Source organism: Camelus bactrianus, chromosome 31, assembly GCF_048773025.1.
Source record: "Camelus bactrianus isolate YW-2024 breed Bactrian camel chromosome 31, ASM4877302v1, whole genome shotgun sequence".
NCBI lineage: Eukaryota > Metazoa > Chordata > Mammalia > Artiodactyla > Camelidae > Camelus > Camelus bactrianus.
The window spans coordinates 20,571,138-20,589,079 of NC_133569.1; the positions used below are offsets into that span (position 1 = coordinate 20,571,138).

At 44.6% G+C, this 17,942-nt stretch overlaps 1 protein-coding gene across 2 annotated transcripts in view; it reads left to right on the forward strand.

The window, feature by feature from the left end:
* Window positions 1-262: 262 nt before the first annotated feature.
* LOC105069037 (tumor necrosis factor receptor superfamily member 10A-like) overlaps window positions 263-17,942 on the forward strand; it is a 33,301-nt gene continuing 15,621 nt past the window's right edge. For both annotated transcript variants that reach the window (XM_074355635.1, XM_074355636.1), the window contains exons 1-2: window positions 263-629; window positions 13,181-13,283. In XM_074355635.1, the coding sequence (XP_074211736.1) occupies window positions 426-629; window positions 13,181-13,283 (307 nt within the window). In that variant the 5' untranslated portion in view covers window positions 263-425. The remainder of the gene's footprint in view (window positions 630-13,180; window positions 13,284-17,942) is intronic.

Here is a 17,942-nt window from a genome sequence, read left to right on the forward strand (position 1 = left end):
ATGCTGACTTCCCCCTGGCTCCCCAACTCCTCACCGCCATCTTCTGTGCCTGTCTGGCATGGACAGGATCCAGAAACAAACTAGGTGCCCAGAGTAGCCGCTGCCTGAGCCCGTTAGTTCTACCTCTGGCCCCCCACCTGCAGGAGGTGCACCTAGAAGACAGCTGGCTCCCATTCAGAGCCTCTCTGTGACTAAGTCACGTGTTTCCAAGAACCGGTGAGCACATTTGCGTATTGGCTCCCGTTCTTCACCCCGCCCTGTGAGTCACCAAGAGTACAAAAGTCAGGACGGCCCAGCTTCCCAAGAGTAGAGACAGAGACAGAGACAGAGACAGAGACAGACAGAGACAGAGAGATTGAGCCTCCGGTCACCCTACAGGCGGTAGGGACGATCCAGTGCCCCACGAAAGACACTGCCGATTCCTTATGGCGCTGCGGGCTGTAACCCCGCGGCGGCCGGGACAGCCAGAGCTCCCTGACCGCGCCGGGGAGCAGGGACACAGCGCATCCGCCGCCTTGAGCGCCCGGGTGGGGCGCGCCCCCGGCTCCAGGCTTCGCCTCCGGGGCCCCAGGCTTCGCCTCCGGGGCCCCAGGGCTCTCATCTTCGTCGTCTTAGGTATCGTGTTGTCGGTGAGTCCTCGCCGCGGGTCCTACCTTAGCGGAAGGCTCGCCCGGTGGCCGGGTGGGAGAGGGGTGTGGGAGACATGGCGGGGTGCCTGCCCGGGTCACCCGCAGCCAGGCGTGCCTAACTGGACCGACAGAGGGCAGAGCCGGGGGAAGGAGCAGGGTCACGGCCGGGCACGACCGACCCAGGCCCAGAGGGAGAAGAGTCCTTGGCCCCGCTGGCCTCGTGAGCGGTCCCAGAGGTAAATTCCAGGCATGGAGGGATCAGGGTCAAGCTGGAAACTCCCTGGCAAGCTGCCTGGAGCAGCAGAGAGATTGGCTGTTTTTCCTTTCTTTCTTTTTACTGTTTTACACTTACTCCTCAATTCTAAAACATACTCAGGGCAAATCAGTTAAATAGCAGCCCGCTAGGAATCACTTCCCTAGACTGCCCAGTGCCTTCGACACCTTTGGTTGTTTCAGCAGGAGGCAGGTCCCCAATCCTTGTAGACACGTTTCCTGCCAGGCTGCCTGTAAATGACCATTAATCAGGCAGCCGAAAATGGGAGCTGCCCTTTCCTTCCCAAGGAGAGACTGTAGCAAACAGGAAACCCACGGTGATGCACATCCTAAAGACACTGCAAGTGCACTGGCTCCCCTCCTGGGTTTCACAGATTTCTTACATGTTAAAAACAAAAAAAATTAAATGTCAAGCAAACATTCCATGTGTCATGAAGTTTTAAATATTTTCATTTAACAAATTCAAAATTCAGAAAACTAGTAACATATTTATAATCATAAAATGATTACAGAGTTAGTTTTTTTTTTTTTTTTAAATCAGTCTTCACTAGGGGAGACCCATGTTTAAGACTGCTGCATGAATGGCTCACTTTAGCCAGGCTGGTGTGTTTCTGGGTGAGTGTGAGAAAATCCACACAGACAAGGCCAAAATCTGATCCTGATGGTTTGAGGAGTGTGAGACCTAGGCCTCTGACATCCCAAACTCCCCTTCTCATCCCTTCTCATGCCTTTTTAAACAAATGCATTTACAGCCATGATTACTTTTGTTATATTCTGAGTTAATAACCTATTCCATTCGATGTTTTGGGTCAGTACAAGCAGATTTCTTATCCTTTTTAACGGCATAATATTTTATTGTATGGAGAAAGCAGATGTGGGTGAACCAGTTTATTTCACTCTTGTCGCTCATGAAGATCTTTTTAGACTGTATTCTGTTTTTTTGCTAATTCCAACAGCATTGTAGTATATATCCTTGTGTGTGTCGTACATGCATGTGCATCTATTGGGTAACTCCTTCAAAGGGAAATTGGTGTGTCACTCGATTAGATAAATTTATACTTTAGAGAACAACAATATGTCATCCAAAAGAAGGCTGGACATTTTAACTCACACCAAGAATGTATAAGTGTGCCTGTTTCCCTACACCTTTGCTACACTGAACTTGAATCCTTTGCTAGCCTAAGAAGTCAGAATGGGGCACCATACTGCTGTGGTGTTGATTCCTCGGTGCCAGTAGAGATTTTCAAGGATTGTTGAGTTTTCTGAGACTGGGAGAGGAGGACAAGGAGAGTCCAGATTAGGCAGCAGGGAGTAGGGGGTAGGGGCTGGAGTCCCAGCTCTGCACTTGAACTGTGTCACCCAGGGCCAGTTAATGCCCCCAGCCCTGACTGTCACAAGATGAGGCCCATGTCCTTAGGCTCTTCAAAGGATGGCATCAAATGAGGCCCAGAGCTGAGCTTGGTCCTCACCCAAGTCCTTGTACTGCACATGTGATGTGGCCCCGTTTCTTTTTTTCTTTCTTTCCTTCCTTCCTTTGTTCCTTCCTTCCTTTCCTTTCTTTCTTATTGAAGTATAGTTGATTTACAATGTTGTGTTAGTTTTCAGTGTATAGTGATTCAGTCATATATACACACACACACACACACACACGCACACATATTATTTCTCTTTTTCATTATAGGTTATTTATTACAAGATATTGAACACAGTTCCCTGTGCTATACAGTAGGAACTTGTTTGTCTGTTTTATATATATCAGTTTATATCTGCTAATCCCAAACTCCTAATTCAACCCCCCACCCAACCCTGCCTGCCACATGGCCCCATTTCTGTTGTAGGTCTTCCACCCTGGGTTACTCTCATTGAAGTGGGAAATCATAAATAAATAAATAAATAAATAAATAAATAAATAAATAAATAAATAAATAAGTAAGTAAGTAAGTAAGTAAATAAGTAAATAAGTAAGTGTTTCAGAAGCTCGGTCAGGCTATATGAGTCCTGGGACTGCAGCTGGAGACAGCGGGCCAGCTCTGCTCCTTCTAGCCCTGGGACCCTCTGGGTTTTCACTTCTTTATGTAAAATGAGAGGAGTTTAAAGTCTGCAGGGGCTTGTGGAAATGGTGGAGAGCTGTGTGGGCACTGTGTGAGGCTGTGTGGGAGAACGAACCACATCCTCAGGGCTGGTGCCGGTCACTATGCTACTAGGAGGGCCACCGGGTACATGGTTTCCGCCTACCCCCTCAGTGGCTGCCACCTGCTTGTATTGGCACCATGGTGTCAGCTCGCTGGGGTGGGGCAGGAGCTTCTGAAGAACAGGGTGGACGGCTGTGCTGGAGGGGGCCACGGAGGAACGCAGAGAAACCCAAACCTCAGGTGATGACAGTGATGGCAGTGCAGGGCCTGAGGCCTGGCGCATCCAAATGCCGTCAGCTGTCCTGTCTGGTGAGCACTTTGCACAGTGCAGTGTGAAGCGTGAGCAGGAAAGGTATCCGTTCAGGAGACTGCAGGTGGCTGGTCACCCCAGCCTCTGCTAAGAAGGCCTCTGTCCCTGCCCTTGGACCACTTTCCCTCAGTCAGAGATGGAGAGAAGCGTCACTCCACTTTCTGAGTCAGGGCTGGGGGAGTGGGGACAGTGACATGCACAGAGCATGTGCTGTTCGGCAGCTCAGCCAGAGACCTGACATTTGTTATTCAGTGTAACTTTCCTAACAAACTGGGAGACAGCAATCATTTTTCACCTGTGTTTAATATAGAGAAAATGAGAATCAGAAGGAATATATTTCTGATGTTTTTGGCCTGAACTTCCTGAAAGTAGCAGATGTATTTTGGCCTTGGAATGACATCTGCCATGTCTGTTCAGGTATGTGTGAGAAGTGGGGGAAGGGAGAAAGGCTCTACCTAACACCCCAGTGAGCTAAGGCTTCAGACCATTGCCTGGGACATTAAGGGGAGGTGAGATAATTACAGCTTACAGATGAGAAACTGCAGCTCAGAGAGGAAGTATGTGGGCTTGGTATTAACACAATTTAATAGAAGGGGCGTGAGTAGGGAAGAGAGGGAAATAGGAATGACAGTTTTTAAAAGTAAGATATAGGGACAATTTCAGTATTAAACTTGAAGATTATCAGTGTTTCATCATTGGAAGTTTTTTGTGAAATGGTCGAACGGCTTTGATTGAGTTGACTGTTTCCACCCCCCACCATTTGCTCTCCGCCCCAACATTTCGGCAAGGAAGGGCTGGCAAGGTCCTGGTGAGGGGGAAGGGGCAGGCTCTGGCTCTGGGCTGTGTCTCTGCCCCTCCTTGTCCTGCTTTGGCATCAGTCAGACTCTGTCTCTCCCACCTGCTTCTCTGTGGGTAAGGGAGTGTGACTTTCCTGGCTCCTGTAAGATTTTCCTTCATACTGGTTTTCAGCAACTGGATTATCATTTGTTTTGTGTGGGCTCCTTGATGTTTCTTTCACCTGGGGGTTCTTGAATTTTTTGGACATTTGGCTTTACAGTTTATATCCGACCTAGATTTTTGGCCATTGTTTAATATTTTGTCTGTTCGCACCCCTGAACCTCCAATTACACTTACGTTAGAATGATTGCTATTGGTTCAGAATTAACGGCTTATTTTTTCCATTATGTTTTTCTGTATTTCATTTTGAATCCTTTCTATTGCTTTCTCTTCAAGTTCACTGATTTTCTACATAACCTAATCTGCTGTTAATCCCATCCCATATGAATATTTTCCCTTTTTGTATGTGGATACTGTTGTGCTGTTTGTTTTGCTTGTTTTGTTTTTGTGAAGACTTTATTTATTCTTTTAGAGCCGTTTTAGGGTCATAATAAAACTGAGTGGAAGGTACAGAGATTTCCCATTTATCCCCACCCCCCGCCTCCAGAATGGTGCATGTATTACAATTGGTGAATCTACACTGACACATTCTAATCAGTCACTCAAAGTTCACAGTTTACATTAAGGTTCACTCTTGCCTTTGTACCTTCTGTGAGTTTTGGACAGATGTATACTGTCATGTATCCATCATTATGGTATCACACAGAGTATTTTCACTGCCCTAAAAATCCTGTGAGCTTTGCCTATTCACTCCACCCTGCCCCTCAACCCCTGGCAACCACTGATCTTATTACTGTCCCCACAGTTTTGCCTTTTGCAGAATGTCGTATCATTGGAATCATACAGTATGTAGCCTTTTCCAATTTTTTCACTTAGTGATACACATTGGAGGTTCCTCCGCGTCTTCTCATCACTTGATGACTCATTTCCTTTTAGCACTGCATAATAGTCCATTGTCTGGATGGACCAGTTTATTTATCCACTCACCTAGTGAAGGAAACCTTGGTTGTTCCCAAGGTTCATCAGCTATTTTGAAAAAAGCTGCTATAAGCATGCATGTTCGGGTGTTTTGTGGACATACATTTTCAACTCATTTGGTGAATACCTAGGAGCACAACTGCTGGACTGTATGCTAAGAGTATGTTTCGTTTTGCAAGAAACCACAATAATGTCTTCAGAGTGTCTTCTACCATTTGTATTGCATACCAGCAATGATGGACAATTCCTGTTGTTCCACCTCATCATCAGCATTTGGTATTGCCAATGTCCAGATTTGGGCCATTTTAATGGATGTATCCTCCATCTCATTAGCTTTATACTTTGCATTTCCCTGCTGACATCGGATGCGGATCATCTTTTTGTATGCTTACGGGCCATCTGTATATTTTCTTTGGCGAGGTATCTGTGAAGGTCTTAGGTCCATTTCTTAACAGAAGTCTTTGTTTCTTTTAGTTGAGTTTTAAAAGTACTTTCTGTATTTTGGAAAACAGTCCTTGTTAGATGTATCTTTTGCAAATATTTTCTCCTAGTCTATGACTTGTCTTATCATTGTCTTCATGTTGTCTTTTTCAGAGCAGACTCTTAAATTTTAATAAAATCCAGCTTATCAGTTATTCAAGGTTCATGCCTGTGGTGTTATACCTAGAAAGTCATCACTGGAGCTAACTTAATTTAGGTTTTTTCCTATGTTGTCTTCTAGGAGTTTCACAGTTTTGTGGTTTACACTTAGTTTTGCTAAGTTTAATTTTATTTTGCAAAAGGTGTAAGATCTACATCTAGATTTCTTTTTTTGCAGGTGGATATCTAGTTGTTCCAGTCCTATATGTTGAAAACACCCATCATTTATATCTGTCATTATAGATATGGTATTTTTTAAAAAATCTGTATAAGTCCATTTAGGTATGGGTTTCTTTTTTTTTTTTCTTTTTTGCAATATCGTCCATGTCTCTCCTGATTGTATTCATTTTTTTCATTTTATGTCCCTGAGTTTACTTGTAAGATTCAAATAGCTGTTTCAGTCTTTGTGTATTAATTCAATTGTCTCTGTGACTTTTTTTCCACAGCTTTCATTAATTGAAACTTTCCTACTTATGACGATGTTTTTCTGCTTTTTTCATGCCTTGTAACTTTTTATTAAGTGAGGGACATTGTGATTTTTTTGCTTTTTAAGTATTCATTTTTGTTGTGTTCTTTTAAAGAAACCTGGCCATTGGTCTGGTCACAATACAGAAAATTGAGTATCAGTTTGATCTTCCAATATTTGCTTCTAACTTGAATGCCTAGGCTACATATTTCTTATTTGGGGACTAAATTCATTAACTACCAAGGATCTAGTAGTTAACGTCTGATAACTAGCCAGCGCCCCTTTTATGTAGTCTGTCCATTATGGCTAATGGGAGCATGAACAGTTCCCAGTCCTGGGCGAGCCTCCATCCTCATCCAGCCGGCTCATTTCCCATGGTCTCTTCTCAGCCTGGGGTGAGTCCCTCCCATGCACAGATCAGCACTCACCCAGTCACTGGATGGGCCCCTCTGCACGTGTCCAGAGCCCTCTCTGGGCAGCTTTTCTTCTCCAGTTCTCTGCCCTGCATTCAGCCTCCTGGAACTCCTCTCTGTCCCCTCAATGGAGGCCACAGGGCTCCCTCTGGTCCCTCCCTGAGCTGAAGCCTGGAAACTTGTCCCTAGGTAGGACGCTGAGGACAACCCTAGGCTCCCCTCCTCGGTGTCCTGGGGAGGGTGCTGTTATTCACCCACCAAGTAGTTGATGAGCCCTTCACTCTGGGAGAGTCTGCGTCCCAGGAGAGGGAAACAAATGACCTTGTGATTCTGCTGCTCCTGGGAGCTCACAGTCTGGTGAAGGAAATGAGACCAAGAACCTAAATAACTGAAAAAACAAACAAACAAAAAAAAAACCCTGAGATCCCATCCCCCTCACCTCACCCAACCTCCGGAGAGGCTATGATGTGACTCCTCTGCAGCTTCTGACAGAGGTGACAGAGGTGAGGCAGTGGGGTATGGTACTGCTATCGGAGGATGTGGTTTTTGATTAGTCAGCTTTGTGAATAATGATTACACTAAAAAGAGCTGGTGCTGAAATACAGTTCTTACCATGGGCCATGCTCTTTAGGTACACGTACTCACACTGAAGTCTCCCAACAACCTTGCTGGGTAGGAGCTCTGATTGTCGTTGTCTGATGAGCAATGTGAGACACCGATAGGGTGGGGACTTGCTGCAGGTCACTTGGCAGGCAGGTGAGCAGCCCCAGGGTGGGGACACTGGGTCCCCTGCTGACCACTCCCCAGGTGAGCATTTGGTCTCTCAGGTCAGGATGGCAGCACAAGGTTACTGCTGGAGGGTTCCTGAGAGGTCATTTAGAGCGATCCCTGATTTCAAGAAGGGTAAATGTGAGGTTAGAGAGAAAGGGAAGTGACTTCCCAGGATTATGCAGCTATTTAGTGCCTGGCCCTGGCTGAGAAGCCTCATGGCTGGTCATTTACTCTCTTTGTTTTTTTACACAGTTAAAAAGGAACCATCAACCTCAGAATCAGATCTCAGGCCACAGGAAGACCCTGAGGACAGATCTGATGCTGATGTCCAAGTTTACCAGATTACAGCTTAATTTAAGAGAACCAAGGCTGTTTTAAGGGTTGATGCTCTAGAGGGGATAAAAGAGAAGGCTTGAGTTAATTTTTGATCAGAAAATGCTTTTTAGGCGTTGACTACAAAACAGTCTAATTGTTGTATCACATGTGGGGAAAAAAGCAAGACAAGGGAATTCCCAGCTGATGACTCACTTCCGGGTGGAGCAGGGTCAGTAGAATCCGCACAGGACTAAAGTGAACACACCTCTTCCTTTCTTCTAGTTTACTTCTCTCTTTTGTCATGCTGCTCGAGGGCAGCCAGTTGTCTCCTTCCTCTCACTCTCTCCTTTACACACACACACCACACACACGTGCACACACACACACACAATTCTGTTGACTGACAAAGCCTCAGATCTCGGTAATACCCTGGGTCCCTAAAGCAGTCACGACCTCCCACTAGGAAGGCTCCTCGCCTCCACCAGGTGGTCCCCTCCCCCCATTACTTTGACTTCATTCTTCTCTGTGGCCTTGTCTTTGTGGACTTTTCCCTCCATGTCCACCAGTGTCCCTGCCACCTGTGGCACTGTCACCTCTGCCTCACAGCCCCTCGAGTTTCTTTTCGCCTTGGCAACTTTGGGGGGTCTCTGTATCTCTCTTCCTGTGACCAGAAATATCCTGAAGAAAGGAAGGGCCATGTCTTGTCCCTAATGCCTATGGGCCCTGCACAGAGCTGCTCAGCAGGCTCCAGACGTGCCTCCTCGAACACGTGGGTCGTGTGGGTTCTAAGACGCTGCACTAACACTGTGATGTCCTCGTCGTGTTCTAGAGGGTCTTTATGCGGGGGTTGGGAAATATGACCCTCAGACGGGGTACAGAACAGAAATAACTGAATGTCATTCTGAGGGATGGCAGGTCCATAGGCTCGGGGAACCAGGAGTCCAGTTTTTACTGGGTGGGTGGTGGTCAAAAAAGCACTTTTAAAGATAATTGTTGATAAAGATAAAATTGTTTGCCCAGTGGATAGTGGACTAGGTGCGTGAACTCAGACTTGGCCTGAGCGGTGTTTGGCCTGTGTCCTCACGGTTAGGTTGTAACAGCGCGCGAGAGGAAACTGAAGGCCCATGTGGATCTGAGGGAGGTGATCACAGTACCACTGCAGGTGATGACATGAGTCTGGTAAGAGAGAGAAAGGGATTGTAGGTTTCCTCCCCTGAGAGCCAGCAGAGGTCATTAACAAAATCAGAGAGTAAATGGAAAGAAAAGGGCTTAGAATTAGGAACAGGAGTGTGGTTTCGGCAGCAGTGTTAATACTTTGTCGGCAGACCTGCACCACACAACAAGCTAGATGAAGATTTCAGGATGAATACAAGTGAAATCAAGTGGAAACATGGATGTTAAGGAAGAAGAAAGATCATCAGAAACATTTTTTTTTAATTGGCCAAATGTAAAGGATGATTTCCCCTTAATTTCCTGAAGCTATACACTCAAAAATTACAACACTGTGGGCTTTTTATAAAGTACACTCATCTAATGCCTAGGACAACTACAGCAATAAGAATGGCAGGGCGGTGATGAACGGATTTATACTATTGCATATCTCTAACATTTTCTGTTAAAGTACACTCTTAATTCAGCAGCACAACTCAGAAATGAAAAAGAACAAAGTATGAGGCACGTGATAATATGGGTGCATTTCCAAATAATTATCCTCAGTGAAAGAAGACAGAAGAGTACGTGGTATCTGATTCTATTTATATGAAATTCTAGAAAATGCAAACTAACCCCTAGGGCAGAAAGCAGATCAGTAGTTGGCTGGGGCCAGAACGGTCACGGCAGGTGGAGAGACGAGCTCAGGAGCAAAAGGAAACCATTCAATGATGTGGTCATTATCTTGATTGGGGTGAAATTTCCACAGATGAATACATATGTCAGATGTTATAAAATTTTACTCCTCAAGCATGTGTAGTTTATTGTAAGCCAATTATACCTTAATAAATCAATTTTTAAAAACTTTATCAAATAGACTGTAAACAGTTAAAAGTATATAATGTACTCCCCATAGGAACTGCTAAAGAAATAATGCAAACATGTATACACAAAATGCCAACACATAATTAAAATGGAATTCTAAAAATATACCATGAATATTAAATTCTGCAGGGAGGAGCAATAGGAAAAAAAGGAGACTGGACTAACAGAAAATAAACAGCAGAACTGTAGATCTACTTCAACCTTATCAGTGATTACATTTACTCCAAATCAGTATAATTCAAAAGTAGAAATGGTCAGAATGAATTTAAAGGAGACACATATTACTGAAAATTAGGATGGATAAAAGATTAACATTTAAATAGTAAGCCTATGAAAAACTTCCTCAACTATCTTAATATCAGCTGAAAGTTGATTTAGGATAGAAGAATATTGGAGAGACAAACAGAGACATTTCGTGTGTTAAAGGATTAATTCATCAGGAAGCCATAATAATCATCAACGTATATATGTCAAATAATAGAATTTCATATACAAGAAGCAAACATTTACAGGATTGAATCGAGATGATAGCACATCTCTCTTAGCAACTGCTAAAATGGTTAGATGAACACAACTCAGTAAAATCATAAGAGATATGGACACAGTCCCGTCACCTTAACTTAATTGACATTCATAGAGCAGATATGCAGCATCCGTTGAAAACATTCCATTTTGGAAAACATAATCGCCTCTTGAGATGGTGCTGCAGATTAGGATTACCTAGAAAGGGCAGGAGGGAATGTTCTGTGGTAATCCTGTGTTCTATGAATTCGATAGAGGATTTGGAATACACACAAATATGAATTGATAAACTGATCACTGGCACACTTAAGAAATATGCGTTTCATTGTTTGTGGGTGTTCAGTGTACAAGTCTGTAAATTTTCCTGAGTGTGTCAAGTTTTTTGGGATGAAATATTGAGGAAAAGAGTCCACGAGAGGAAAACCAAGGAAGACAGGAGGTAAGAGCATACTGAGAGCAGGCAAAGGAGACTCAGAGACCACCTAGCCTGGAAAAGGCATGACGTGGGGGACACACATGAGTTTTGTGGTTCCCAAATACTTGACAGACTTTCATGTGGAAGAGGGTTGCATTTTATCTTGTTTAGATGCAGATGGTTGAACTGAGTTCAGCGAAGTATTTTTCTTCTTATTTTCTTAATTTAACTTTTTATTTTAAAACACTCTCAAAATTACAGAAAAGTCGCATATATTATACAAGACCCCTTTTTCCTGACCAACTGAAAACTCAATGGTGACGTGATGAACATCATTCCTGAACACTTCGGTGTGTACTCCCTACAAACAAGAACATTCTCCCTGATACCCAACCTTCAAATCAGAACATTAACATGGACACATTACTACTATCTAGTTCTCAGACCCCATTCAAATTTCTCCAGTTGCTCTTATGTCATTTATAGCTCAGAGACTGTGGCACAAACTGTCACTTTTCTGAACCTCTTTGGTATTTAGTAGAACACTGACATGTTCCACTAGGGACAGCTTGTCAGGTACCTTATAATTTTTTTTTAATGGTAGTAAAATATACATCGCATAAAATTCTCCATCTTAACCATTTTTCAGTGTATGGTTCGGTAGCATTAACTACATTCTCATTGTTGTGCAACCAATCTCTAGAACTATTTTCGTTTGGCAAAACTGAAACTGTCTATCCGTTAAAGAGTAACCTCCAAATTTTCCCCTCTCCCCAGCCCCTGGCAATGCCCATTCTACTTTCTCTATGAATTTGACTACCCTGGGGACCCCACATAAGTGGAATCATACAGTATTTTTGTGACTGGCTTATTTCGCTTAGCATAATGTCTTCACGATTGACCCATTGTTGTAGCAAGTGCCAGAATTTCCTTCTTTTTTAAAGTGACTAATATTCCATCTTACGTATACACCACATTTTGTTTATCAATTAATCCAGTGCTAGACATTTGGGTTACTTCCACCTTTTGGCTATTGTGAATAATGTTGCTATTAACATAGGTGTACAAATATGCCTTCATGACCCTGCTTTCAATTCTTACGGATATATGCTAGAAATGAAATTGCTAAATCATATACTAATTCTATTTTAATTTTTTGAGAAACCTCCAAATTTTATGGAAATTCTTTTCCATAGGGGCTGCATCATAACACATTGCCACCAACAGTGCCCAAGGCTTCCAATTTCTCCACATCTTTGCCAACATTTGCTCATATATAATATAGTATCTTTTCATATATATTCTAGTACCTTCTTCAGAAAAATACCTATTCAAATCTTTTGCCCATTATTGAAACTGGGTTATTGTTGTTATTTCTATGTTATAGGAGTTCCTTATATATTCTGGATATTAACCTTTTATCAGATACATGATTTGCAAATAGTTCTCCGAGTATATGGGTTGTACTTTCACTATGTTGTGTTTCTTTGATACACAAAAGTTTTAAATTTCCATATTAGCACAATTTATCTTTTTTTTTTATGTTGCCTGTGGTTTTGTGTCATGTTCAAGAAGTTATTGCCAAATCCCAGGTCATGAAGAACTGCCTCATGTTTTTTCCTAAATGTTTTGTAGTTTTCACTCTTATGTTTAGACCTGTGATAAATTTTGAGTTAATTTTTGTATATGATGTAAAGTAGGGGTCCCGTTCATATTTTTACATATGGATATCCAGTTTTCATAAAATCATTTATTGAAAAGATTGTCCTTCCTTATTACATGGTTTTGGTACCCCTTGCCAAAAGTCATTTGACCATATATGGAACAGTTTATTTCTGGGCTATCTGTTTTATTCCATTGGTTTAGATGTCTGAGGCATCTTAAATTAGAAATTCATTATTTAATCAACATTTGCGCAAAAAAATTATTTAATGTTTGATTCTATATCCTTTTTTAAAGTTTGTATATTATATAATCCTCATTACCATGTGTGTCTGTGTAAGAGAAAGAGAATATTCACACATATGGTGAAACAGTGGAACTAAATGAGACAAAATATTAATGGATGCTATTTCTAAGATGAAGGGATCACATATATATTTTTGTATTCTTATCAAAACTCTATCTGTTGATATTTTCTAGAATAAACATGTTTTATAATAAGAGAAAAGGATAAAGAAGAGTTTTTCAAGTGTACATTACTTAGCTAGCTCCAAATCATGAAGGTACAACCATGAATACAAAAGACTATATAAGCGTTTGGATCTGGGAGAAAGGTGGAACTTCTGCTTAGTTTTGGAGGTGAGGTGAAATGAATGTGTGATGGATTCTGAGTGGGGTGAGGGTCTGGAAGCCACTCATGCCTATCCCTGCTTTGTCCCCATAGGCTGCAGCTGCCTCAGCCATGCCCACAGGGCAGGACAGAGTTCACCAACAATTAGCTGCCCCACAGGGATGGAGGCGCAGCTTCTGGGAGTTGTGTCCACCAGGTAAATTCTAAGACTGATCTCCAACCCTTATTCTACCTTTGTCTCCCCATCTTTCTGGCCTTCTGATTCCTGCAGTTCCTGGTTCTTATTTCACTGGTATTTACTGGAAGCCTTCTGTGTGCCAGGCACTGTGCTACTGGTGGGCATGAGGCCCATGCCCTCCTGGAGCTCTCCTCCTGGGATGGTACCCAGACAGAGGGACAAACGTGACAGTCAGAGAGATGAGATAGGAAGCATGAGGACAACTGAGTGATGGGTGGGACAGAGATGAGGTTGACAAGGCCTCTTGGGGATGGTGACTCTGATGCAGAGAGCAACTCTCTGGTGTAGAGAGCCAGGGACAGTGCTTCTGAGAGGACACCCAGGAACTACTGACCCAGGGGGCAGGGCTGGGCTTGTTTGAGCAAAGCCAGGGGCAGCGGCAGTGAATGGAGGCTGAAGAGGTCACAGGGACAGCTGGGAGCAGACCACACATAGCCCTAAACACCATGGAGTGGGCATGGGTTTTATTTTGTGTGTGAGAGACATCTCTGAAAAATTTTAGGCAGAGGACCGAAGGGACTAGGCTTGTTTCACACAGAGGACAAATGGGATAAGTGCATACTCTTGGGTTGAAAGGAGGCAAGACTAGAAGCAGGTGGAGAGCCTTCCAGGGCATGTCTGTGAAGTGCACCCCTGTTTGTTCTACCTGGTGTGATGTCTGTGTTCCATATGGTTCTGCAAGTCCCGAGTCCTGGGAAAGGCAGCTAATGCCTGGCAGGGTGGTTGACTGGGGTTTTTGCTCTGCACAACGTGTTTCTTTCTCCCCAAATTGGGTGAATTAGGAATTGCTCTTCTGCAAAGGATTCCACAGCTAGCAAGAGTAGTACCCTGGGGTGCTTAAAATCCTTTGAAGAATTTGCATTTCCATCCACATCACAGGAAGGGCCCCAGTGCCTTTCCAATCTATGTTAATGTGGGCTTTTCAAAGTTTCAGGATGGGGAGAGGGAAGAGCTTAGCCCCAAACAAACACATAATCAAAACTGTAAACGCCAAGGGCTTCAGGCACCTGTTGTAGGGACAACATGGGTGGGCCTGAATAGTGCTGTGAGCAGAGCCATAGGCAGATTAGGAAGGCCTAGGGAGATACTCAGATAATCTTTTCTCTTTATAAACTTGTGTGAAAATTTTCTCATATATATTTGCAGTAGTTTTGTGGGTAATTAATTTTATAAGTAAGTCATTGATTCACCCAGATTGTATTTTCTTATAAGAGAATAAGGAAGACATTTCATTGTTTCCGAGCAGCTTCTTAGTTGCCCCAGCACCATTATTAAATAACCACATTTTTATCATTGATATAAACTGTTATCATGATACCATGTTATTAACTAAGGTTTCCACAAGATAGAGCTTTTAGAGTATATTTCAGTATTGATGAAATAAATCAGGAGACTCATGGACAGTGTGTAGAAGGATTATGGTTTTGTTTTTGTTTTTCTCCATCCTGACCATCTCTGCCTTTTAATTGGAGAGTTGTAAGTATTTAAATTTAACACTATTACTGATAAGGTACATTTAACGCTATCATGATAAGGAACTCCCCACGAGGCCATAGGTACAGGCTGCAGGAGAAAAGGTGGCGAACCAGGAGTGAGGGCCATGGGAATTTGGGAGCATTCAGGCACTTCTTCATGTAACTCACTTGAAGGCCTGCTTGAGCCCACTCTCGTACGTGGCACTTCCATTTAATAATGGGGTGCTACTTTGCGTGCCCAACTTTATGGCTTTGTGGGTCAGATAACACTTAGTGCATGACGGGCAGCGCAAGCCACGTGGTAACTTGGTGGCTTATGGTTAACCATTCATTATCTACTCATTCCCAGTAGCTAGCCAAAATCTGTCTCTCAAAAGGAGAGTAGTTTGTTACAGAGAATGGCAGGGTCTTGCTCCAAAATTCTAAGAACCTGCACTGAGATTCAGCTGTAGGGACCTGTGAAAAGCTCCTAACAGCATCCCTATCTGTGCTGAGACGTCAGTCTCCCCTGGGTCTGCTGGGACCAGATGAGCCAAACGGCAGAGTAGCTAGTACAGCAGCCTGGACCTGTTGCACAGCCTTCTCTTCTTCTGGGCACCACTCACAATTAGCAGCTTTTTGGGTCATTCAGTAATGGGCGGGAATAACACATCAAAATGAGGAATACGTTGCCTCTAAAACTGAAACAGGCTGGCTTAGGCCCTGTACCTTTTTCTCGGTTGTAGGGGGAGCCAGATGCAACATCTTATCCTTTGCCTTAGAAAGGATATCTCGACATGCCATTGGGCCCCTAGACATTTCAGTGATGTAGAAGGCCTCTGAATTTTTGTTGGATTTTTTTCCTGTTCTCTGACATGCAAATGTCTTACCAGGAAATCTCAAGTACTTACTACTCCTTGCTCACTCGGTCCAATCAGCATGAAGTCATCAAAGTAATGACCCAGTGTGATACCTCGTAGAAGGGAAAGGCCATCAAGATCTTGTCAACTGTATTGTGACATAGGGCTGGATAGTTGATGTACCTCAGAGGTAGGACAGTGAAGGTATATTGCTGGACTTGCTGGCTGGTGGTCTCTACTCACAGATACGGAGGAAAAAGCATTAGCCACATCACCAGCTGCGTATCACGTAACAGAGGATGTGCAAATTTGCTTAAGTAATGAAACTACGTTTGTGCTGCAGCTGTAGTGGTTAAGCTTACAACTATCCACGGTCATTCCATACCTTCCTAACACCTTGTTGTTGGACTTCCCAGCCTCTCAAACTGTTCATTAAAGTCTGTTGTTAAGCCACCCAGTCTATGATATTTTGTGAGAGCAGCTGAAATAGACTAAGATATACTGGTATCTATATAGTTACCATTTCCAATATTTTATTTCTGTATGCAATATCTTTCTTTTGGTTTCCAGAATCTTTATTTCTTCATATGGCTTTGAACTACTGCCTAATGTCATTTCATTTCAACCTGAAGGATTCCCTTTAGTACTCCTCATAGGGCAGGTCTACTAGTAATGTACTCTATAAGCTTTGTTTATCTGGGAATGTCTTAATTTCTTCTTCATTCTTAAAAATTGTGTCCCTCCACAGCCTTCTGGTGTCCACGATTTCTAATGAGAAAGCAGTTAATAACGTTATTGAGAAACCCCTTGCATGTGTTGAATCATGGCTTACGTGCGGGTTTTTTTTTTTTTTCTTTTCTTTTAACTTTTTCTTGTAACTACCTCGTAAGTCAGAAGTGGGTAATGTGCTGCCTTCCTTAGACGTGGTAGCCTTTTCTTAGACTCTCTCTCTGAAATAAAACCCTTATTTCCCATCACCCGTGCTCACCATGGTAGGCCATTCATTATCTACTCAGTCCTAAATAGGGCAATGTTGTAATGGGTCGAAGCCACCGGTGGGGTGGGGTTTGAGAGGCCAGAGGTTATCTAGAATCACCAAACCCTCTTCCCCTCCCCACCTGCCCTCCAGGCTGGCCAAGTTGGTTTTGATCTAATAAATGCTGGCAGGTCCCTCCAGCGAAGGGGGTTGGAGGCCCTCCGCATATATATTCGCTCTAGAATTAGCAGTTATCTACTTATCTATGTAGGAGAGGAGGGAGCGATCAAAGGAACCATAACTGATTTAAGGAGCCACTTGCACTTTCCCTTTACCAGCCCTGCGTACATAGACATGTTTGGCTTAATCTTTGAGACAAGCATGTGCTACTGGCAGGATCAACTAGGTAGGAGAGTGCGCTCTCACTAGCCAGACCAGGAGAGCCGCTGAGGTTCCCCCGAGGAAGCGCAGTGCCTGGCTTGCAGCGCTGCCGCGGTTCCCACAGGCGCGCGGAAGTGGGGGAGGCGAACACCCGGGCCCCTTGGCCCGCCTCATCCGAGAGGCGAGGACCGCTGACGGTGCCAGGGAGGCTTGGAGGGGCGCTGGGGAGTACCCCCGCTTGGCACCCATGACCGCAAGAAAGCAAGGCCAGGCACCCGGGAGTCGCGTGGAGCCCGACCTGGTCAGGCCGCCAGTTCCGGGCCGACGGGCGGCGCAGCCATTGAGGCCAGTCAGCATCAAGCGCGCCTGAGCCAGGCGCTGTGGGGGACTGCGGTCCTTCGCCCACACGCAACGCCACCTGCTGTCAGACGGCGGTGACAGACACGGAGGTGGGTCACGTTGGGCCGGAGAAACAAGACGCACGGAGACCCGGCCCTGGGATCTGCAAACGGGACAGACAGACGGAGAGAAGGGAAATGAGACACGGCTGGCGTCCAGGGGCTGGAAAAGCGGTGGCGGAGGGGGTCGCGGAAACAACCCGGACGCAAGCCGGCCGCCCGGGCACGACACAAGGTCTCACCGCCAGAGGCCTCCAGCTCAAGGGTGGTCCCGTAGCACCTAAGATGCCGACGACCTTCCTCGGCCCCCAGGGCACCCCCGCGGGGATCGTGACCATCGCTGACACAGCAGAGTCGCGACAGGCCTGCGAGAACTCTCTCCCGCACACGTATGGAAGACCGCGACCCCCCAACCCTCCGCCACTACCGCGCCGAGCCCTCCATCTAGCCAGAGAGCGCTTCGCCGGGGCCGCCGCTGGTCGTGGCGATCCGGGGAGACACCCGCACAAGGCGAGGTCCTTTCGGTCCCAAACGGGAGAGGCGTCAGC